The sequence below is a fragment of the Dendronephthya gigantea genome, unplaced genomic scaffold, assembly GCF_004324835.1.
Source record: "Dendronephthya gigantea isolate DGI-Jeju-01 unplaced genomic scaffold, DenGig_1.0 000403F, whole genome shotgun sequence".
Taxonomy (NCBI): domain Eukaryota; kingdom Metazoa; phylum Cnidaria; class Anthozoa; order Malacalcyonacea; family Nephtheidae; genus Dendronephthya; species Dendronephthya gigantea.
In genome coordinates this window covers 1-21800 of record NW_021163413.1, presented here as the reverse complement: position 1 = coordinate 21800, position 21800 = coordinate 1, and the positions used below count along the sequence as shown (strand labels likewise).

General features: G+C 38.7%; 2 protein-coding genes across 2 annotated transcripts; both read right to left on the bottom strand.

The window, feature by feature from the left end:
• Positions 1-4499: 4499 nt before the first annotated feature.
• LOC114542825 lies at positions 4500-6082 on the bottom strand. Its single transcript, XM_028562247.1, has 2 exons — positions 5632-6082; positions 4500-5347 (listed from the first exon to the last, which is right to left on the bottom strand). Exons 1-2 carry the CDS (start codon positions 6080-6082, stop codon positions 4500-4502), a joined length of 1299 nt encoding a protein of 432 aa, XP_028418048.1.
• Positions 6083-14449: 8367 nt separating this feature from the next.
• Positions 14450-15805, bottom strand: LOC114542826. The gene is made up of 3 exons (XM_028562248.1): positions 15541-15805; positions 15131-15328; positions 14450-14766 (listed from the first exon to the last, which is right to left on the bottom strand). Exons 1-3 carry the CDS (start codon positions 15752-15754, stop codon positions 14600-14602), a joined length of 579 nt encoding a protein of 192 aa, XP_028418049.1. The 5' UTR covers positions 15755-15805; the 3' UTR covers positions 14450-14599.
• Between the last annotated feature and the right edge of the window lie 5995 nt (positions 15806-21800).

Genomic DNA, 21800 nt, shown 5'->3' with positions numbered 1-21800 from the left:
TATTATCACCTCTTTTGGCTGCCATTCGTGCCACTTTGGAGGAAAAATTCGTTCTACACAAGTTATAATCATTGGAGACTTAATGTTAATTGGCTTGATGAGATAGAACGAAGATTATTGTACAACCTTATGATCAATGAAATTGGCCTTGACCAACTTATATCTAGCTGTACAACAGATAATAGGATATTAATTGATCATGTGTATACGAATTTGATTGAAGAAGATGTTCAAGCAGGTACTCTTGAAACGTACTTTAGTGATCACAAATCAATTTGGGCTTCCGTTAAGGTAAGAAAGTAATGACATGCAAACATCACATGTTACAAAGAACTACAACAATAAGTTATTGAAAAGTAAAGAAATACCATAGTGTAACATGGTTAGATCTTTAGCTTCACTGGGACAGAAATTCAATGTCAACGAGTTCCCAATAAATCTACAGGGGTAGACGCGGTGCGTAGAATGAAACGAACTCGACGTAGGAATTTTGATAATTTATTAACAGGATATATACAGGTTTGGGTCGAATAAGTCGATTGAGAATATTGCGTCGGTTCGAACTAAAATATGATAAGCAGACAAACTATAGTAACCTGTCACATGAAATTAATAGGAGTATACTTGATAATTGACATAAACGAGATATACTTATTAAACTAAGAATTAGCATGCAATACAATATAACAACTAAACCGATTTTAGCAGCGCTTATCGAAACACTTAGTGCGACAATTGCTAACTGAAACAACGTACTATCTATTTACTTACTTTGGTTTGCAGACGCACCAACTTTAACTATCATGCGCGTAGATATAGCTTTGATTGAGGTGGAATAAAGATAGAATTTTTTGTCTCGCAATGCGAATAGAATTGTAGCATAAACCTTTGCTTTCTTGCAAGCGTCCACATTCGAGACTCAGCGTAGAATGAGTGTAGAAGTAGAATGTTTTTGTGTAGCATGAACCGGATTTCAAAACATAGAAACGCAGTGTGTTTGTGACGGACATAGCGTGGCTAGGCAAGGCAACCGCATTGCGCATTTGCTAACCAAATTTACGCATTTAATGTAAATCTTCGCGCTGAAATGGAAAATAACAACTTGTTTTGCCAGAAAAATAGCAACTTGAACGACCTTCCGTTTCGAAACCAACATTCCGGCCCCTTAAAGGCGATGTTGAAGCCTTTACCAAAAAATTATATGGGTTCGAAACTTTATGATAAATCTCAACTAGCATTTAATCTAATATGTGTATATTTGTATATATTGCTCCTGGCTATCGCCGTCTATTAAATCTTAATTATTTTCTACTTATCGTCTGTTGGAGCAGTTTCAGATTCCAGGAAGATAATCTTGTCCACTGGTCGAACCAAGACCGATAAGCTTGTCTTCACTTTCACAGAACGCATGAGACCATCCCGACGGTTGGTGTAGACGTCGAGGATGCGTCCCATTGGCCAGCTGCAGCGTGGAGTTTTCTCATCGAGGATTAAGACAATATCACCAACTTCTAGATTCCGTCGTTTCTTAAGCCATTTCTGCCGTTCTTGCAATGATGGTAAATACTCTCTAATCCATCGCCTCCAAAATACATTGGCCAGATACTGTACTTGTCGCCATCGCCTCGTGCTGCAGCAGTCGTCCTTTGAGAAATTTCCAGGTAGTAAATTTGTTCCGCTTCGGAGCAATAGAAGATGGTTGGGGGTTAGGGGTTTCAGATCGTTGGGGTCATCTGACAACTTTGTCAATGGCCGTCCATTGACAATAGCTTCGACCTCGCACATCAATAATGTGTTAAGGCCTTCGTCATCGAGTAACTGTTCCTTGGTAATAGCTCTCATTACCTTTCGAACTGTTCTTATACATCGCTCCCACACCCCGCCGTGGTGTGAGCCTGCAGGTGGGTTAAATGTCCATTTAATGCTGCGTTGCACGAGGAAGTCATGGATTTGATTTTGGTTCCATTTTTCGATTTCTTGCCGAAGTTCTTTTTCGCCTTTTACGAAGTTACCTCCGTTGTCCGACCGCATTTCCTCAGGTTGGCCTCGTCTTGCGATGAATCTTCGTAAAGCGTTTATGAAGGATTCTGTATCCAAAGAATTTGCTACTTCTACATGGATTGCTCGAGTTGTTAAACAGGTGAAGATAATACCATATCGTTTCGTACTCGTTCTTCCGCGGCGTACGGAGAACGGGCCGAAGCAACCTACACCAGTAAAGGAAAATGGGGGTTTTCCGTAGGTTACGCGATCTGCTGGGAGGTCTGCCATCTTTTGTTCGACGACAGGAGATTGTCTTTTTCTGCAACTAACACACGCATTCAATATCTTTCGAACTGTAGCCCGTGCCTTGATTATCCAAAACCGCTCTCTTATTAAAGATAACGTGTATTCTATGCCAGAGTGACCAGAGACGTGGTGGTAATGTTTGGTGATTAGGGTGACCACGTGGTGGGTTTTAGGAAGGATAATTGGGTGACGAGCGTCATCGCTGATTTGTGCTCGTTGGATACGACCTCCGACTCGAATGAGGCCGTCGACTAGGATAGGGTCCAGTTTTGCAATACTGCTAGCATTGCTAACCGAGTTGTTGTATCTTTTACTTTGAAGATGTCGAGTTGAAGATACGAGTTTCAAAACTGCACGTTCGGCATTGACCAATTCTGTCAAACTGATGGGTGGGATATTTGCTGATGGTAGGGATTCCGCTCGATCTTTCTGTTGAGATCGGGTACGCGAACGCAGATTTCTTACATAGCGTAGTATAAGGGCGAATACTCTTCTTAATCTGCTCCACGATGAAAACCTTTCAATTAGTTGATCCGTAAACTGTTTCTTAGAAACGTGCGCTATGCTGGCAGCGCAAACAAACGAACCGTGCTTCACTTCGGGGTCGTCGTCTAGGACCGCCGTGGTTGATCCCAGATCTTCAGGTCTCTTTGGCCATTCTCCGGGTGGCTTAGTAAGGAAATCGGAACCCTTGATCCATCGCAGAAGAGAGTCTGCCGGCACGCCTCTTGATGCGTCATCCGCAGGATTTGAACAAGTGTCCACGTAATTCCATTGCTTGGGGGTCGATGCATCATGTATTGTCGCTATTCGATTTGCGACAAACGTCTGAAATCGCTTGGTCGTGTTTTCAATGTAGCGCAAAAAACAAGTGCTGTCAGTCCAAAAGAAAGATTGATCGGTAGGCAAGCTCAATTCATTTCTTGACATCTTGTCGAGCTTCGTAGACACTACAGCCGCTGATAACTCCATTCGGGGTATCGTTACTGGCTTCATAGGCGCAAGTCGGGATTTTCCCATCACGAACGAACATTTGACATTTCCCGATATGTCTTCGATTCTAATATAGGACACAGCTCCATAACCTTGCTGCGAGGCATCAGAGAAGTGGTGAAGTTGTGTTGATTTGATGTCATTCATTGTAGCTGGTTTGAAGCAACGTTCTACAGCTAAATTTTCAAGTTGAGGTAGATCATGTAGCCATGCTTGCCAGTGTTTAAGATTTTCATCAGGAATCTTATCGTCCCAGTCGAGCTTTAATCGACAAAGTTCTTGTAAGATCAATTTTGCCGAAAGAATATAAGGAGCAACGAATCCGAGGGGTCGTAAATAGAACTGACGATCGATAGTATTCCTCTTTTCGTTGCCGGTCGATCCTTAATCACGATTGCAAAGCCGAACGTGTCTGAAGACACGTTCCACCTGACGCCTAGCGCTCTTTCTATTGGAACCTTGTCGAAATCCAAATCTTTGACTTGAGCTGCTCTTTCTGCTTCCGGCAAAGATTCAATGACCCTTCGAGAATTGGACAACCACTTCGTGAGATTAAATCCTCCTAGTGATAGTAATTCGCGTAATTCCTTCGAAAGTTTGATTGCTTCTTCTTCGTCGCGAACTGATTTCAAACAATCGTCGACATAAAAATTGCGTTTGACGGTCTCGATAGTTTTGTCGTGGAAGTGCGATGCATTGTCCATCGCCGTTTTCTTCAGTGCGTAATTCGCACAACTTGGGCTAGAAGTACCGCCGAACAAATGGACGTTCATTTGATACTCTTCGGGAGGGTTCTCGAGATTGCCGTTCGGCCACCACAGAAATCGTAGAGCATCTCTGTCGCTTGGTCGAACGCGGAGTTGATGAAACATTGTCTCGATGTCGGACATGAACGCAATGGGTTCTTCGCGGAACCGTGTTAACACCCCGACGAGTGAGTTGGTTAGGTCCGGCCCCTGTAAAAGCCGGTCGTTAAGGGAAGTGTTGCCGTATTTCGCAGAATAGTCGAAAACAACTCTGACTTTATCTGGTTTTTGTGGATGGAAGACAGGATGATGTGGGAGGTACCAGCGCGTACCTAACGATCCTTCTTCGTTGTTGATTGCTTCGCTTGCGTAGTCTTTCTCGAATAGTTTATCCATGAAATCTCTGTATTTCCGAAGAAGTTCGGGATTGTTGTTTAGTCGTATTTTCAGCAATTGTAAGCGATGTTCGGCTTAGGTTTTATTGTTAGGTAGGTCTGGTGGATAGTTTTTCCACGGGAGCGCAATCTCGTAATGGCCATTTTCCATCTTAACCGATTCTTCCATGATGCCGAGAGCCTTTCGATCGTTCTGAGACATTGTTGGGTTAGTATCATATTTGTAATCATTAAATTCGTAGTTGCAGTAGTTTTCGAATTTTTCGTCCGAGGTTAGATTAGCTTGAGCTAGGTTCGCCGTCGAAGTTTTCGTTCCGTTTCTGCCTAATGGACCATTCAGGACCCATCCAAGGGCCGTTCGGGTTGCAAATGGACCACCGTTCTGACTTTGTCGCATTTCACGAGGTTGGAGAGCTTCCGGGACATCGCTACCAATAAGCAGTCCAATGTCTGCGTCGATTGAATTTATTCTGATTCCAGTTAGATAGGGCCAGCGATTTACATCTTCTTGCCTTCCAATGGCGTCTTTCGGAATCGGCAAGTTCGGCCTTGAATACACCGTTGGGAGGTTGATTTCAGAGTTGCCCGCGAGGTCCAAGATCTCCAGGCTAACCATTGTACATTGTTCCGGAACATTTTCGGCTTGCATCGTCGTCAATGACAGCTTCGTCTTTGTACCGTGGATCTCGAGTTCTTCAAGCAATTTTTCGGTGCAGAAGGTGGTATTCGAGCCTGAATCGAGGAACGCGTAAGTTTTTACCGTCTTCGAGCTTCCTTTAGCTTTCACTTCGATAGGTACGATTGCGAGTCCTGTGATTGGAGAACTACCACCGGGCTTAGACTTGACGTAACCATTGTTGGCGTTGTTACCTTGTGTTTCGGAATGATTATCTTCAGAGCGACGATCCTCCGGAATTTTCTCTTCTGCTTGGAGTCATTTTTCTTGGTGTTCAGGGGTTGTTGCAATTTCGGGTGAAGAAAGGTTGAATGCTTGCCGACACATCCATCAACTTTACAAAAACTTTCTTTCTCGCACGAGCGGACGAAGTGACCAGTTGACAAGCAGTTAATACAAAGTTTCTTTTCCCGGACGAACTTCTGTCTCTCTTCTAGAGACTGTTTTTTAAACTTATCACAGCGAGACAGCCAATGGTTGGAGCCGCACTGTGGACATTTGGGTGATTGTGAGGTTGATTGGGTTGCGAAACCTGTAGCCTTTCCATATTGTGATGTCCTCTGATTCTGCTTGAGCGGCTTGGGTTTCTCTATGGCGATCTTTCCGAAGACTGGATGATTTGCAGCTCTTGCCTTGGCAGTTACAAATTTGTTAATGTCCTTTATTGTGACATCGCGCTGTTGTATTTCAACGATCCGATCTACTGTGTCTCGCCATTTGACTCTCATCGCGTAGGGTAGGCGTTCGACTATCCTTTTCAGATTTTCCGAGTTATTTAGCTTATGTAGGTATCCAATCTTCTCCAGCGTGTTTGTGCAACTGGTTAGTTGTATCGAGAATTGCTGAAGGGCGTTCGCATCTTCGCTCTTGATTGGTGGACCGTCGACCAGCCGTTGAAGGTGGGCGGCGGCGACCCGGTACTCCTTTCCATAACGTTCTTTGAGGAGTTTTCTTGCTTCTTCGTATCCTTCGTCCTCTTTCATCGAAAGACAGCTTTTCATGAGTTCCTGTTCAGAACCGCTGGTGTTGAACAAGGTAGTAGAGTCGTGCACTTGGGCTTGTGGTTTTCGACTCGATCAGATGCTCGAAGGAGCGGATGAAATCGCAATAGTCGACAGGGTTTCCGCTGAAGACTGGCATACTTGGTTGGGGCAGAGTCAAAGCTAAGACACCCTGTTGCTGTTGGCGATAAGTTGTTGGAGGGCGTTACTTTGTTGGTCTTGTATTTCAACAATTCGTCGGAACGATTCGTCACGTGGAGTAGATGTTGAGTTGCTGGCGAAGTCCTGCCTCGAATTGATCTTGGGAGTATTTTCCATACTTTGATGTTGGTTGTCCACTGTGAGTTCGGTTGCGAAGGGATTCTTTGACCTTCCGGTACGAGCGTCTAATAGCAGGGAAGGGTCGGATTGCTTAAGCTCTTGGGCCTCGGCTTGCTCGTACACGTCTCTTTCAGCTTCGGCAGCGGCTATTTCTCCGCTCAGCTGTAACTCTTTCTTTCGTTGTGGCAGGGTGAGCTCCTCCATTTCGAGCTGATGGACACGACGTAAGGTTTTAACCTGCGATTCTAAGGCAGCCTTCTTCGCAGCGGCCTTCGCTTTCGAACTGCTAAAACTTGTTGCCGAACCACATAGCGAGTTTGAACGAGACGATACGCGGGAACCTACTTGACTGATCGAATCTTCTGGCCGAATATGACCGCTATGGGAGTCCGAAATGTGATGATCGACGCCAAATGAACTTGATGAAAAGGCCAAGCACGACAAAGAAAATATCGATATCTTCGTTCCTCTGCTGTTATCTGGTATCGACATCCAAAAATACTGTAAACTGTCACTGGAACGTGGATACGAGACAAAAACAGTTCTCTTTTCTTAAGCAAAGCATCACTAAACTTCTTGACACGTTCATGCAAGACAAAGGCAACAAAATGATGCATTTCTGGTAACTATTATTTGTTAGTACGCGTTTACATCAGTGCTGAATAATGGATTCATTCTTAACTGATTGTCGGACTGATAATATGATCAATGAACAATGTAAACAAGCTAAAGAATTATCATTGGATTAATACGCTCGGGCAACTTTCTCCGACTAATTAATGGTGATAGAAACATTGTCCCCGATCCTAATTTTGCCTTCGTATACTCGATTCATGGTATCGTTAAAAAAAGTAATTTCATACGAAAAAAAAACTATGGCAAGAAACTTTGCATTGATGATTTAAGCATCATTCAAAATCAACCTCTTAGCTAACATCGTATATTGCATACATCCAACGACAAAATTACATGCACAAGCTGTTGTAAAACAATAAACATCGTAGCGTACTGATATTGAAGTGAAAGCTGATTAACCAGTGACTTTTTGAAATTGTAAAAAAACCTGGAACACTCCGAAAACTTATTTTATACTTTCAATATATCAGATATTTGTTATATATCACAATGTGTGCCGCCATCCTGGAACCTGACTTCTTTCCTTTTGTACTGTCAACATTGTTTTGTCCAATACATGTCTTATTTCTAATATTTTTGTGTATACTTTTTCTACATTCTCTCTATTGTCTCTCTTGTAAAAAAATGTTTTATGTGTGAATTCCGTCATTCGAAATTTATATGAAGAATGTCCATATAATTGTCTAGAATGTGTATTTCATGTGATTATTTAATTTAATTGTGTAATAAAATCTAATTTTCTATTACTGTATCTGACATATATATTGACTAGTGCATTTCTTTGGCGAGAGAGGTTTATGACATTGAAAACATAAAACTAATCAATTCAATGATTTTTGTCGCAATCTGCCATCTGTTTGACAGTGAGCATAACTTGCAATCAACGTTCCTCACCTAACCCCAAAAAAGGCTGCCATAATATCTAATCCATTACCCTTAGGTAATCGGTTATTTAAACAGATAGTTTATTAACCCTCTAGTGCCCAAGGGTTTCCCTGTGACGAGTAAAATCGTCTGGCGTTAGACAGACTAAAATAGTAAAGTGTCACAATGGCCACTACTTATAAAATCTACTTTGTTTAATAGTTTTTGAGCTTGATGTTCAAAAGACATTATAGGTATAATTGAAAGCCGGTGACCATGCGCGATTTTTGAGAATAACTATATAAATTGCAGTGCTTCGCTTTACTGTAATCGCTGCTGATGTTTTCGAGGCTATACCCACATGTACGCTATGCGTACCTCTCGTTGAAATAATAAATTAAAATTGTTTCCTCGTTTCCGGGCTTTCCCTGTTTTACAAATTATGCGAAGCTGTGTTTTCTTGATCTACTTGTGATGTAGTATATGTTTTATCGGAAGAGAATCAGGTAATCTTTTTGAAATATTTTCGTTTCTTCCGTCTGGACTTTAGTATATAAGTAATATACGACTTAAAATTAAAGCTCAAAGCCAGTAAGTCTATCAAAACTTCTGTTATGAAAAGCAAAAATGTTTGCCAACAACATATTTTTATTTAATTATTATTAACTCAATAAAAGTTTTATTGCTATGTTACAGTGAACTAGTTTTTTATGTCAGCCTTTTTGCTAAATTTTCATAATGCAATTTTTTCAAACAGCCAAACTTTTACTAGAATGTATACAAGTTATAAGTTTGTGTATATTTTTAGCTAAACAAGGCATACTAGTCACTTTATATTGATTTATTTGCCTGACCTGGCAGGGGTTCAGGCAGGTTATTTAACAACCACTGGAGTCAGTGGAGTGGCAGTTAAAGCCTAATATTTTCTTTGACAAGATTTATCATGGTTTAATAGCTATAATTTCTGTACCTTGTACTTACTTTGTAACCATTAATAAAGGGTAGACTAAATTGAGTACAGTGAGACTTATCAGATTTTTCTTATTTTGCAGGAATATTGCATCCTTTAATTCCTTTGTCCTGAACAGGCGCGGATCTAGGGGTGATCAGAGCGATCACGCGACTAAGGTAAAAATTGCCAAGAAAAGTGTTCGAATGAAATAGCAGTCCAGTTGCTAAACACGTGCAGTGTATTGAGCTGATCAGGCACTGGTGATGTTTGGCAGTCCAGTTGTTAAGAGAGTTCCGTGACCAGGCCTTCAAGCACGAGCGCGCAGAAAAGCGGTCTTATGCATGAATTTTGCTCGCTTCGTCATCAAATCCCAGTCATCACATTGGCTGTCTCTCTTTTTGCGTGATTTGTGGGGAGTTCTGATCGGTGAAGCGATCAGGGGCTCGAATCGGGCTATTCAATTGGCTAATTCAAAATCTATCTGAATTCTCATTGGTTGTATTTTTCTGATCGATCAGTGTGATCTGACCTTGACCTGAGAGCGTGCAAACAGCAAGGTTCCTTGGCCTTTCTGAATTCTGATTGACGTCATCGTAGTTTTGACAGCAACGAAAACTCGAACGATTAACTCAAAAGAAACATTTTATTATCAAAACTATTTATTAATCATGTCAGATCTTTACAAAGCCGTGAGATGTGCTTTGGAGAAAGACGATCGGCAATATCTTAAAACTATCGAGGCCGATCTGAAGAAGCGAATAGACGCCGCAGCAAAGCGTTCAACTGAGCAATTTTTAAACAAACTGAAAAACACCAGCTTCTGCCTCACGAGAAATTTTGCTGCGGAATCGTACATCCCGGCGTCTGTTCGGAAGACAACAAAGAAGTTTTGTACGGCCTTAAGGTAAACATAACAACATTTTACAAAAATTTCGTGCATTTGTTTATTGGTGATTGTGTAATTTGTGTTAGAACTGTCAAGCTGCACAAGCTATAAAGTTGAAATTTACACGTTGCACGTTGAAATTTACATAGGATTTCGCTTTAATTTACATATAACTGCGGCGTATGCATACGCTTCAAGAGGAATCGAGGAGTGTAATAATGTATTATCACTACCATGTGAACTACGTGTGTACCTAATACCTTCTGTGAAATGTACAACCCGATGTGTCATGTGTTAGGGTAAAGCAGGCCTTGCAATGAAGATAAATCAGATAAAGCCGTCAGCGTCGAGCTTCAAATGCATCGTGTGCTGGCAAACAAAGGAATTCGTGAAGTTTTTCCAAATGTTGCAATTGCTCTTCGAATTTATTTGACATTAATGGTGAGCAACTGTTCGGGAGAGCGATCATTTTCCGCATTGAAACGCATCAAGAACGTGCTTAGGTCTACCATGACAGACCAGAAACTGAACAATTTATCTATAATGTGTATAGAGGCAGAGGTCTTACGCAAAATCGACTTCCAGGATATCATTAAAGAATTTGCCTCTCGTAAATGCCGCAAACCTATTTTGTAAGGTGCCTGATGTAATAAGAAAACTGTATGTTTTTATATTAAAAATCTAGCCAGTACGGCATTCACGCGGGTTTCATATATTTATCTGGAATATTTGCTGTTTTCTATTTATAGAAACCCAAAGATGCGAGTTTGAATCCTCCTTGAAGCGACGAATTATTTGTTGTTTCTTAGCCTTGCCATGCAGTTAAATAAATCGACACGCACTGCGGGGTGGGCCGAAAAAATACAATAGATTTTTCCACAATTGTATATTTGTATATTGGCTTTACTTTAATATAAAGAATCTCTCTCAGAAAGATAACTGAATTTCATTGTCCGAAGTCTGAACACCAGCTGACAATTTTTGAAAATACATAACAAAACATAATTCGAAGATTAACATCTTAAAATCTAAAATATAGGTTAAAACAAGAAAACAAGAATTTTTATCTAAAATCACAATCATTAGTTTTATGATGGTCTTCACAAACTCGTTGTTGCCTTGTTTTAACTATAAATCTATATACGTTCGTAGTTAACACACACTACACAGTCACGCTAATTCCGCCGCAGTCAGACCAGTGCTGACAAAGTGGTTATCATTTGTCACATGAAGGCTCCCCGATAAAAAGATCTCTGGTTGGTGTAAAAAAAGTTTGCTTTTTGCCGGTAACTTCATTACCCAGCCTTGTTATGTTAAGGCCAGTTCAGACGGGCGAATTTGCTGCGATTTATGTCGCAAAGTTATGGAATAGGCTTCATCATGTTAAGTAAAAAATCCGTTAGCGGTAAGGACATTGAACGGCTTATTATACTGACGAATATTACAATAACAATTCAAACGCTAAAATAAGCGATAAATATATAAAAATCGCAGCAAAAATCGCCCGTTTGAACTGGCCTTTTGGTCTCTCGCTTTCAAGTCTCGCCACATTGAACGCGTTTCTATGATTAACGGTAGACTGGAACTAGTGTTTCTCTACATTCCTGGGATTGGCGGGATTGGTAATCTGGGTATTAAAAATACTACACCTGCCTGACCAATCTGACAGTATTTATACTACGTAGATTCTAGCGAACCGCCTGACCTAACTAGTGCCTGCGTGCCCTACTATACTTGGCAGTGCTGACCCCATGACAAGACATTCAAGCCCCGTTTACACGACAAACAATTCTGGCACGGTACCCTTAAATATTGGCACCGTACCATTTTGCCTCCCCGTTTACAGGACAAAAAGTTTGCAAAATTGCCGGTCCAAAAAAATTTGACCGGCACTCCAATAATTTGGCACGGCACTCGTAAAAATTGAGCCCTAAGGCACATTTTTCAGCGGTTGATATTTCCGCGGGAAAATTTAAAAATGGCGGCTTTTAACCAAGTACACAATCTCAAATTACTGCTACTTTGGTTCCTTCGAAGAAGAAGAAAAAGAGCTAATATAATATTAAATAAAAAAAGAATGCTGAAATCAGATGTTTATTCAACAAATAAACTCCGTATATCATTTTTGAAGGCAATTTTAGTATGGGTTAATCGTCCACGTTACAGAGCACTGTGGATGCATCCACGGTCATTTTACTGGTTCAAGATGGTTGATCGAGAGTATGATGACGAACTTTGGTATTCCAACTTTCGAGTTACAAGGGGAACATTCGAATTTCTTTCAAGCAAGGTGATGAAATATATACGCCGCAAAGCAGGGCGCTTATATACCGTATATAAGCGCCCTGCCGCAAAGATACAGTCATGCGCTCTGCAATTTCGGCGAAGCGACGGCTGGCCATTACGTTGTACTTCCTGGCATCCACTGCTGAATATAGAACTATAGCCAATTTATTTGGTGTTTCAAGATCGTTCGTGTGTTTATGTGTTAGAGATGTCTGCAAAGCGATAACAAGCAAGTTGTCGCATGTCGTGAGTTTTCCGCATGGAGATGAATTGGTGCAAATTATCCATGATTATGAACAACGCTGGGGTTTTCCCATGTGTGCTGGAGCAATTGACGGGACACACATTCCCATCGTGGCACCGGCCGAATGTCATGCAGAATATGTAAACAGAAAAGGCTATCACAGCATAATCATGCAGGCTGTTGTAGATTGCAAATACCTGTATAGAGATGTGGTGATCGGTTGGCCTGGGAGCGTTCACGACGCACGTGTATTTACAAATTCACATATTTTCAAGAAAGGAAATGAAGGCAATCTATTTCCAGATAATCTCACTATGGAAATACAAGGAACAGAATTGTCACCGTTTATAGTAGCGGATCCTGCTTACCCCTCTTGCCATGGATTTTGAAAGGTTTTCAGAGAAAAGATGACCAGCCGAGAAGAGAAAGGGTGTTTAACTATCGCCTTAGCAGAGCCAGAATGACGGTAGAAAACACCTTCGGTAGGTGGAAAGGACGTTTCATTAGATTTCGGAAGTGTGTTGATATGGAGGTACCTGCACTGGTCAATGTCGTTTAAGCCTCTTGTATTCTGCATAACATTTGCGAGATTCAAAACAACGATTTTTTGCCGCAGTGGGAAGAAGCAGAAACAGCAGAGGAAGCAGTTGTGGGGGTTGATAACGCTGACATTGTAGAAGCTGATGCACACGATATTCGTGAGGCATTAGCTGATCACTTTTTTTAGCTAGAAATGCTGAGCACAATAATTGATACAACGATGTTAAACTGATATAAATATGAGTATCGATTGACACTAAAACTTAAACTGTATTACTGTTCGCAATATAAAGGTTTTACATGAAAAAACTCTATACAGAAAAAAATTATATGTTGTTAACTTTAAACTTAGCGTACAGTATCTTGATAATTGTTACCAACGTGTAATCCGAAGCAAATTGTCGCATACGCAAGGTTCTTTTGTGTGCATGGCTCTATGCCGACACTTGCATAAAAAATGCAGTAATAACACAACGCACTAACCCAGAATGGATAAAGAACAGCAAATATGAACACGCTACTTAATCCTTAAGACTAAGTTTAAAACTGTACAAAAGGGATTTATAAACCAACATAGGTTTTGTCTCCGTCCAAGTTGTAGCGAGTAAGACTTTGAGCATCATATCCGTAACTTGTTTCTATATTGGTTTGTTGCTGAACGCTGGCAAATGGTTGAGAACAAACACTGGATACAGAGCTGCTTGAATTTCGACCCAACAGATTTTGTGTTGCCAATCATCATTGTTTCATCGGAACCAAGACGACGGTTAGGACAATTTTAGATTAAGCACGTGGCCAAGGAACTCGCAAATCGTATTATAAATTATATTAAACAATTCGATCTAGAATAAGAGCAAATCAATACAAAGAATATTAATAAAAACATGCATATATAGTTCCGATCAAGTTCGCACGTGTGATATAAATTACCCTTAATAATATGACATAAACAACAATATAAATTCGATAGCTTACTTCTGTAGTGAGGTCCTTTAAGCATATACTTAATGATGGCGCAGGTTAGCTTGTCGTAGTCTCTCACAGATACTTCACATTAATCACATACATACATACATTTACACATTTTCCGTCTCTCTTGCTCTATTTTCCTATCTCACTAATTATGTGCTGGTGTTAAATGTTAATACATGCTCTATATGACCTCATGGTCAAAGTTTATGTCACATGTCCATCATGCCTAGTGAAGCTGTTGATCCAATCATACTAAAAATTTTTAACTCGTGTTCCCTTTCTTCTTTTCTTTTTCATTCTCCAGTCTTGCTTGTTCCATCTGAAATTGGTGTTCTTTCTCCAACCTTGTCTCTTCAAGTTTCTTATATCTAGAAGATATTAAGAAGGGGGGTAGACTATTTGTCTATTTAAAACCCATAGTTAGATTGACAGTAATAATGTTTAAGAAGCTTTTATACTATTATTGTTTGGCCAATTTTGGACAACCTTTTTTGGTAAAGTTGTATAGAACAAATAAGGCATGCAATGATACCACAACTTTGTGAAAATTATTGAAGGAAATAAAGTTAAAAAATTAGTATTTAACTTCTAAAAAACATTTCTTGATTTTACATGTAAGTTTAAAATATATTATGCATGTCTGAAATAATTGCTAAACCACATATTGTTGAAATACTGCAAAAGCGATGTCTGCTCTGCGAAACTTGCAGTTTACACAGCTTTATAGAGTAAAACAACTTTCTTCCTGCTTGATGTTACTCCATACCTATTCCATACCACCCTAACTGTTACAGGTAATTAATTGTGTGCAGTCTCCTTGAATTGGTTAAAAGCAACTTCCATGCTTTTCTCAATTGAACTCTTTTTCTTCTTCCTTGTTCCAACCTTTTTCTCATGTGTACCTTTCCCTTTTATGGCTTTCTCTTCTTGGTTTTCTAATTTTAGATCAATTTCCTCTGGCACCTCTAATGTATTCAGTCAAATTTTTTTAAGTACAAAGAATGAGGGATCCACCATAGGGACCCATATACACATTTATTGAAAAAGATTTTGTCTCAAGTGTCCCAAGTAGAATGCATGGGTGGGGGAGCAGTAAAAAAATAGGGAATTAAGGAAAAATGGCAAAATTGCTAGGAATTAATAGATGGTCAGGACATGGTCTCCCAAAAATTATTTGAAATATTAAATCCTTTTTGGCATATTTCATCTACAATTAAATGCAATGAAATATCAAATATTGAGTAGTATTAATTATATAATGCATGTTTTTTTCTAGTTATCAGAGATTATCGAAAAATAAAAGACAACATTTAATAATGTTACTCTTACCAACAGCAATTGTATTTCCATCAACAGTACTTGGGCCACATTTTGGACAAATAAATTCATCCTCTTGAGCATACACCATCAGAGAACCACCCTCAGTAACGTGTGTTCCTTCTGAGTAAATATTTTGTTCATACTCACACTTCTGGCATTTGTGAATATGTGTTGAACCTCCCCCATACTTCTCCATTAGATTTTCAACTAGCAAAAAATTAACATGCTCTTAGGATCAATAAAGTAACATTCAATAATTAAGTATTCAAATTACTTTACAACAGATGGTACAAATTTAATACAATTTCGACTTAAAAGATCCATGCAGCTGACAAATGTTTAGAAAAACCAAGCCACATTACATTTGCTGATTTTGATAACTCTGAAACTCACATATAAATATATGCATAGGTGTATACCTAAACTCTCTTCATCGTCTGAAGAATCATCACCATTGTAATCCATTTTCTCAGATTCTGCCATTGTGTCCACAAGAGCAACAGGAATGACATTATGCCTTTGAGAAAGGAACCTGTCCATCTGCTCAAAGAACGGCCACGTCTTGCTTCTACCATTCCCACTCTTTTTCGTTTTGTCTTTTTCCGATTGATATTTTTGCCTTAACTTTTTCATCTTATTTACCACTTCCTTTAATGTGAAGTCACAATAACCTTTTGCTCGTAACTGATCCAACAAAATAACCTGATTTATTAAGTAACATTCAAATTAACATTCTGCTTGATGGATAAACATGCAGTAACTACTCCACAATATATCAGATACCACAAGAAGTCGCAAAAACTAGGAATCTTCCTCAGACCTCAGTGCAGGCAGCGTGCTATTAAATTAAAAGCCTAAGAAAAATGTTAAAAAATATACGGAATATTAACTTACCAGTAACCGCTGATCAACTTTACTAGTCTCTTTAGAACCTTTAGAATGATCGAATGCTTCCTGAATTGTATCGTCACACCAAAGATTAAGAAGTGTTTTCGTTGCTTCGTTGCTCCACACCTTACCTCGGTTTTTCTTGATGGCGGCCATTTTGGTTTACTAATACGCAAAAAGGCGCGAAGTATATGTTTGCGTCATCGGATAGAGAAAAGTGCTCAGATAGCAAAATTTTAGGCACGGTACCGCTTATTTGGCGGGCCGAGACTACCTCCAGAGGTGGTCTCGGCCCGCCAAAAATTTTAGGTACCCGTGCCGCAATTGCACAGGACCGGTACCGTTTACATGACAAAAATTAAGAGTGCCCTTTTTTTTGGCCCGGGTGCTAAAAATTAAGCGTGCCGTGCCAAAAATTGTTGACGTGTAAACGGGGCTTCAGCTCCGGGTTCGTGGCTCCGGGTTCGAGCGAACCCGGAGCTGGAGTGGCTAGTTTTCATACAAACCGATGTGGCCGTTTCTCTTTTAATGCATGGGAATCGAAAAATTTATAAAGGCCATTCTTCTTTGTTATATTATCAAGAACATGGCCTAGAATGAGAGTTTTATTTTATTTACTTTGCTCGCAATAGCTCCGTAAAGTTAGGTATTTTTTTGCAAAGTTGACCGGTCAGCGGCACGGGCGACCGCCAGGCTTTATAAAAGTTCGATTTACTAGCTTTACGACGAGCTTTTGTAAAAACTAAAAGATGGCCATTCGAGAGAAAGCTTATGAAAATAACCTTATAGTTCTAACCTTCTTCTAGCTTGCGAAACCACGACAGGCAACTTCTGCAAAGTCTGGCCGTCTGATTTCATGTACGCACCCGTGGCATAAATTTAATCTCTTCGCGAAGACAACTAACCCGGTTTCTGCAATTTTTCGTTTTTCCACATTGGTTTATTGAACTGTAAATGTCATATCATCAATGCTAACAATTATTCGAGTACTCTAAGCAAAAAATATCTCTTCTACCTGTAATATGCTACGGAAACAACACCGTCAAACAAGTGTACACAAAGCGGGTCAAATCGACGAACGGCCATTGCATGTTAAGTACGCTTTTCATCGCCGAGATTTTTTCGCTGATTTCTTCGCTGATTCGACTTTGAGTAAAATTCTAAAGGATGGCCATTGGAGATTTACATTCATACACTTCCACCACAAAGATCTGAGGTTCTAGGATTCGTATCCAGTGACTTGTTGTATCCGCCAGTGTCTGATGGAGCTTCTCTGGTATTTTCCGGCAGATAATTGTTTCGATATTGTGCACATATATAGCACAGTCATTCTCTCATTTCGTTGACTGTTCCCTAGCTGTTTACTGTTATTGCTTTATTCGTATGAGCCTGCTGATAATGTGGAAAAATTACGTTAAATCATCATCCCTTGTGGTAATTGTGTTTAATCTATCTCTAGGGAATATCTTTCCGCATTCTACCAAAAGCACCCGTGATGTCACAGTTCCAAGCATTTATTGTACAAACATTGACTTATGAATATGTGCCCCTACGAAATCCAACATTCCTATTTATCCGCAAGGGTGCGATAGCGTAATTAAAATGTATAGTCCTATGTTTCCTATATCAGGCATATCTTGGGGGATTAAATTTGCCTTTAAACTCCAGTCAACCACAGTTAAGTTCAATTTGGGCCTTAAAACGCTGACCGAAATGGTGTAATAGACGATTTCCTTCTGCATTGCCTTATTATTGCCGAATGTATCATGATGCACACGTCTATAAAATAGCATTCGGAGGTGGCTGAGGAGGCGCTACACCCCAGTTTTAACAAGGTGGTCAGTTAAACGAGATATCGGTCGGTATATAGCACACAATCGTTGGTTTAAAGCATAATTTGCTCAGCTTGCTTAGATGCTTGCGATAATTTCTGAAGTCGTGTCACTCCTCTGAGCCATAACATTAGAAGCATTTCAGCGACAAATTCCGATCCGATCATTAAATTTTGTAAAGACGGATTAAATTCGGTTTTCACTGCTTATAAGCTTTCTTCAAACGCGCTTTAAGTGCCACGTGTTCGTCGGTAAAACGTGTTTCAAACAACCCCCCCCCCATAAGTTAGGACAGCGTGATTACGTCAAATTCAAATCATGCAGAACATTGTAAATGTATAGACCAATTCAACCTGATAAGCAAATTACCCATAAATTACCCATGATTTCAACAGTGTTATGACATATGGCAACAAATTCGAAATAACAATTATTGTCATCAAAACCAAAAATTAACCACCCGCTTATCGACGCCACATTGTTCAAATACTTATAATATAGAGTATTGTTGAATATTTCATACTTAAATTATTGTGCCGTAGGATCAGTTAATTAAATTATTTGATGAGGTTGAGTGTGATAACGAGAAGTATCAAGCCGAAGTTTGCGTTATTATAACTGAAAAATAGCAATGAAATACTGAACCTGTTTGTTAAGATCTGGTTTGTGTTTGCGTATATACAGAGCCTCTTTGAGTTTAAGAGAGAAGGAAGTGTTAGCAGTGTCTAGGATAGTGAAGCAAGAGCGGGTGTAGTTAGATTTGCAGTTAGGGTTTTGTAGTATTTTGTAGACGTGTGAGTTTTTGTCAGTGGAGGTGTGTTCTTTAATCCTTGTAACGGGAAGCCGTGTTGTTTCACCAATATTATGTAACAGGAATAAGATCACTAAGGATTGTGTCCTTAAGGCTAAAAATTTTTGATTTTGAGGGAAGTGAACACTAGCTTTATGTTGATATCACTGAAAAATCGTTTGGCAATGTTGAGGTGGTTTGGAGTAATGAACGTTGGGTTGTTGTTATTCCTGTTATTGTAAGAACTAATGATGCGTTCAACCAGATATTGCGGAACGAATTGCGTTGAAGTATGTGTAAGCTCTTTAAGATCGTTGTTGAGGCCATCTTCGGTGTTATTAATTTTGTAAATGCGACCCATAAGTGTTTTCATGAGACCTGATTTATACCGAAATGACGCAAAGCTAAAATAATTGGTCAAAAGGCCGGTGTAATTTTTCTTGTGAAAAACGGAGGTCGAAAATGTTGTGGGAGATTTCTTAATAAGTATATCAAGGAACGAAATTTTTTTATCTTGTTCCGTTACGAAAGTTAACCTAATATTCTTACAGCAAGAGTTTAGATAATCGAAAAATAATGTAGCGTCAATTTCATTTTCAAACATGTAAAACGTGTCATCAACATAACGTCGGTAGAAAAACGGCTTATATTTCCTGTGTAATTACTAATCCAATCTCTTTCGTGGTGGCCCATGAAAAGATTGGCCAGAACCGGAGCTAACGAAGAGCCCATTGCCACACCATCAATTTGATCATAAAATAAACCATCAAAAAGGAAATAAGTCTGTGATGTACCTATAATAAAAAATGTGTGAGGTCTTTTTTGTTAATTGAATAATTAAAGCATTAAGTGAGAATAAGATTAGCCGCAATTTCAATAGTTACATTCAAAAGGATATTGGTAAAAAGGCTTTCAACATCAAAAGATATAAGGAATTGTCTAGTGCTGTCAAGTTTGGAAAGTTCATCAACAAATGAGAAAGAGTCCTTAGTGATGTAGTCGTCCGGTATAAGAGGGTTGAGTAATTAAAGAGCATAAGTATCTGCTAAATTGTAATTATTTAAGTATTGATAAAGGAAACTATAGGCCTAAGTACATGAGAGCTAATAAATCAGGATCGCGGTATTTATGCAACTTAGGTAAGCCATAAAAACTGGCCTAGCTAGTTGAGACCCTCTGGGTATGATGACATCCTGATAAACCTTATCAGCTATATATAGAGCCTTGCAATTGCTTCTTAAATCTACGAAGTAAGCGTTCAAGTCTACCTTTGATGCAAAGTGTAGGGTCATCCGATATAATAATTTTCACCTATTTTTGTCGTTAATAATGTTTAGAAAGGGGTTTTTAAACACTAATCTATCCATAATAACTACACTATTTGTTTGCCTGGTCTAATTAAGTACGATAATGTTGTTGTGAGTTATACATTTCAGCAACATTTTCAAACATATAATAAATGAATAAATTTTAACGTCTTGAAGAAAAAAATAAAACTATTGATTTTATTTTAAAAAACATAACGGGAAGATTGTTACAAATATGCCAAAATATCTTGAAGAGGCAAAAAGATGCCTATTCATTTTGGCAATTGGTAAAAGAGAGAATCCAAACCAAGTATTTAAGTGTCAATGGACAAGGATTGGAGCAGCGAAATATAACTACGGAAGAAGATGTATACGATATAGATCTATGTCTTAGATATTCATTATCCATGTGACTGTTCCTCAACATGGGAATTCATACAGAAAGCGCTCTTTGGCATTAATGATAATGCGAGTGGCAAGACCTCGCTAGCCATTGTTGGAATGCGGGCATTCTTAAAGTGACGATAAGGGGATATTGACTTTTTTCATTGTACCCAATAAATTGTTGTTGTTAGTTAATGTTCCATATCAAGGTATAATTTACATTTGAACATATAACATATACATTGTATTTAGAACATTAGATTTTAGAACAATTCCATCGAGCTTATCACCTCATCACCTGCTATTGAATATAGCTATGTAATACGTATTTTGCATTAATTCTTCATGCTGTCAAATGCAATTAGTCTTTTGAACATGATTTACATGAATTACATAGAAAACTCTACAGGACGTGTGTACATAAAGTTTGCAATGCACACTTTGTTTTAGATTAAACCCCCATTAGTTATTAGCAATATTTTGAATTGTATCCTGGTTACGTCCCGTGAACAGCTTTAAGTGTCAGTGTGCAACAAGAATGCCTGGGCATATTTAACCAAAAATCCTGGTTAATTTCGGTAACCAATCTTCCTGGTTAACTTAACCAGGTACATGTTGGTCTACTACTGATTAATTTCCTCGTCAAAATTTAACCCTATTGTGGTTGATTATAACTATATAGAACCTTTTTAGAGTGGAATATCAGTACTATCACTCATATGCTAGGAATACACTTAGAGGCGACTCCATACTGGGTTCCTAAAATTTCGTGTATTTTTAATAGCTTACAAAAGAATCCCGTTGGGCAGAACTGAATATATGAATATTCACCGTAATATGAAGCTATTCTATTCATTGATTTTAAAAAGGCTTTTGATACCATTGATCATAACATTTTGTTACAGAGGTTGACAAAGCAACATGTGGTGTTCCTTACGGGTCTATGCATGCTATCAGTAGCCAGTACGGCATTCACGCGGGTTTCATATATTTATCTGGAATATTTGCTGTTTTCTATTTCTAGAAACCCAAAGATGCGAGTTTGAATCCTCTTTGAAGCGACGAATTATTCGTTGTTTCTTAGCCGTGCCATGCAGTTTAATAATATGAAAACTAACTGGTAACTGAATTTAGTACCAGTAAGATTATCTGACTATCCGAAATCTAATTACAATTGCATATGTTGTGTAATATGATTGAAATCCCATGCAAATGTAATCATATGCAATTCTAATTAGACTTCGAGTATCTATCTATCTATCTATGGCCAACGTTTTTGCAAATGGGTGTATATATATTTATATATATATATATATATATATATAATATATATATAATATATATATATATATATATATAATATAAATTATATATATAATATATAATATATATATATTATATATAATAATATAAATATATAATATAAATATATATATATTATATATATATAATATAATATATATAAATATATATATATA

Bases quoted from the DNA above. Each gene is read 5' to 3' on its own strand.
- LOC114542826 (XM_028562248.1), bottom strand. From the start codon at position 15,754: ATGAAAAAGTTAAGGCAAAAATATCAATCGGAAAAAGACAAAACGAAA. The intron at 15,329-15,540 runs GTATACACCTAT...ATTTTTTGCTAG, and splicing joins AGACGATGAAGAGAGTTTAG to TTGAAAATCTAATGGAGAAG. The intron at 14,767-15,130 runs GTAAGAGTAACA...TGAATACATTAG, and splicing joins TGGAAATACAATTGCTGTTG to AGGTGCCAGAGGAAATTGAT.
- LOC114542825 (XM_028562247.1), bottom strand. From the start codon at position 6,082: ATGAAAGAGGACGAAGGATACGAAGAAGCAAGAAAACTCCTCAAAGAA. The intron at 5,348-5,631 runs GTTTCGCAACCC...GACTCCAAGCAG, and splicing joins ACAATATGGAAAGGCTACAG to AAGAGAAAATTCCGGAGGAT.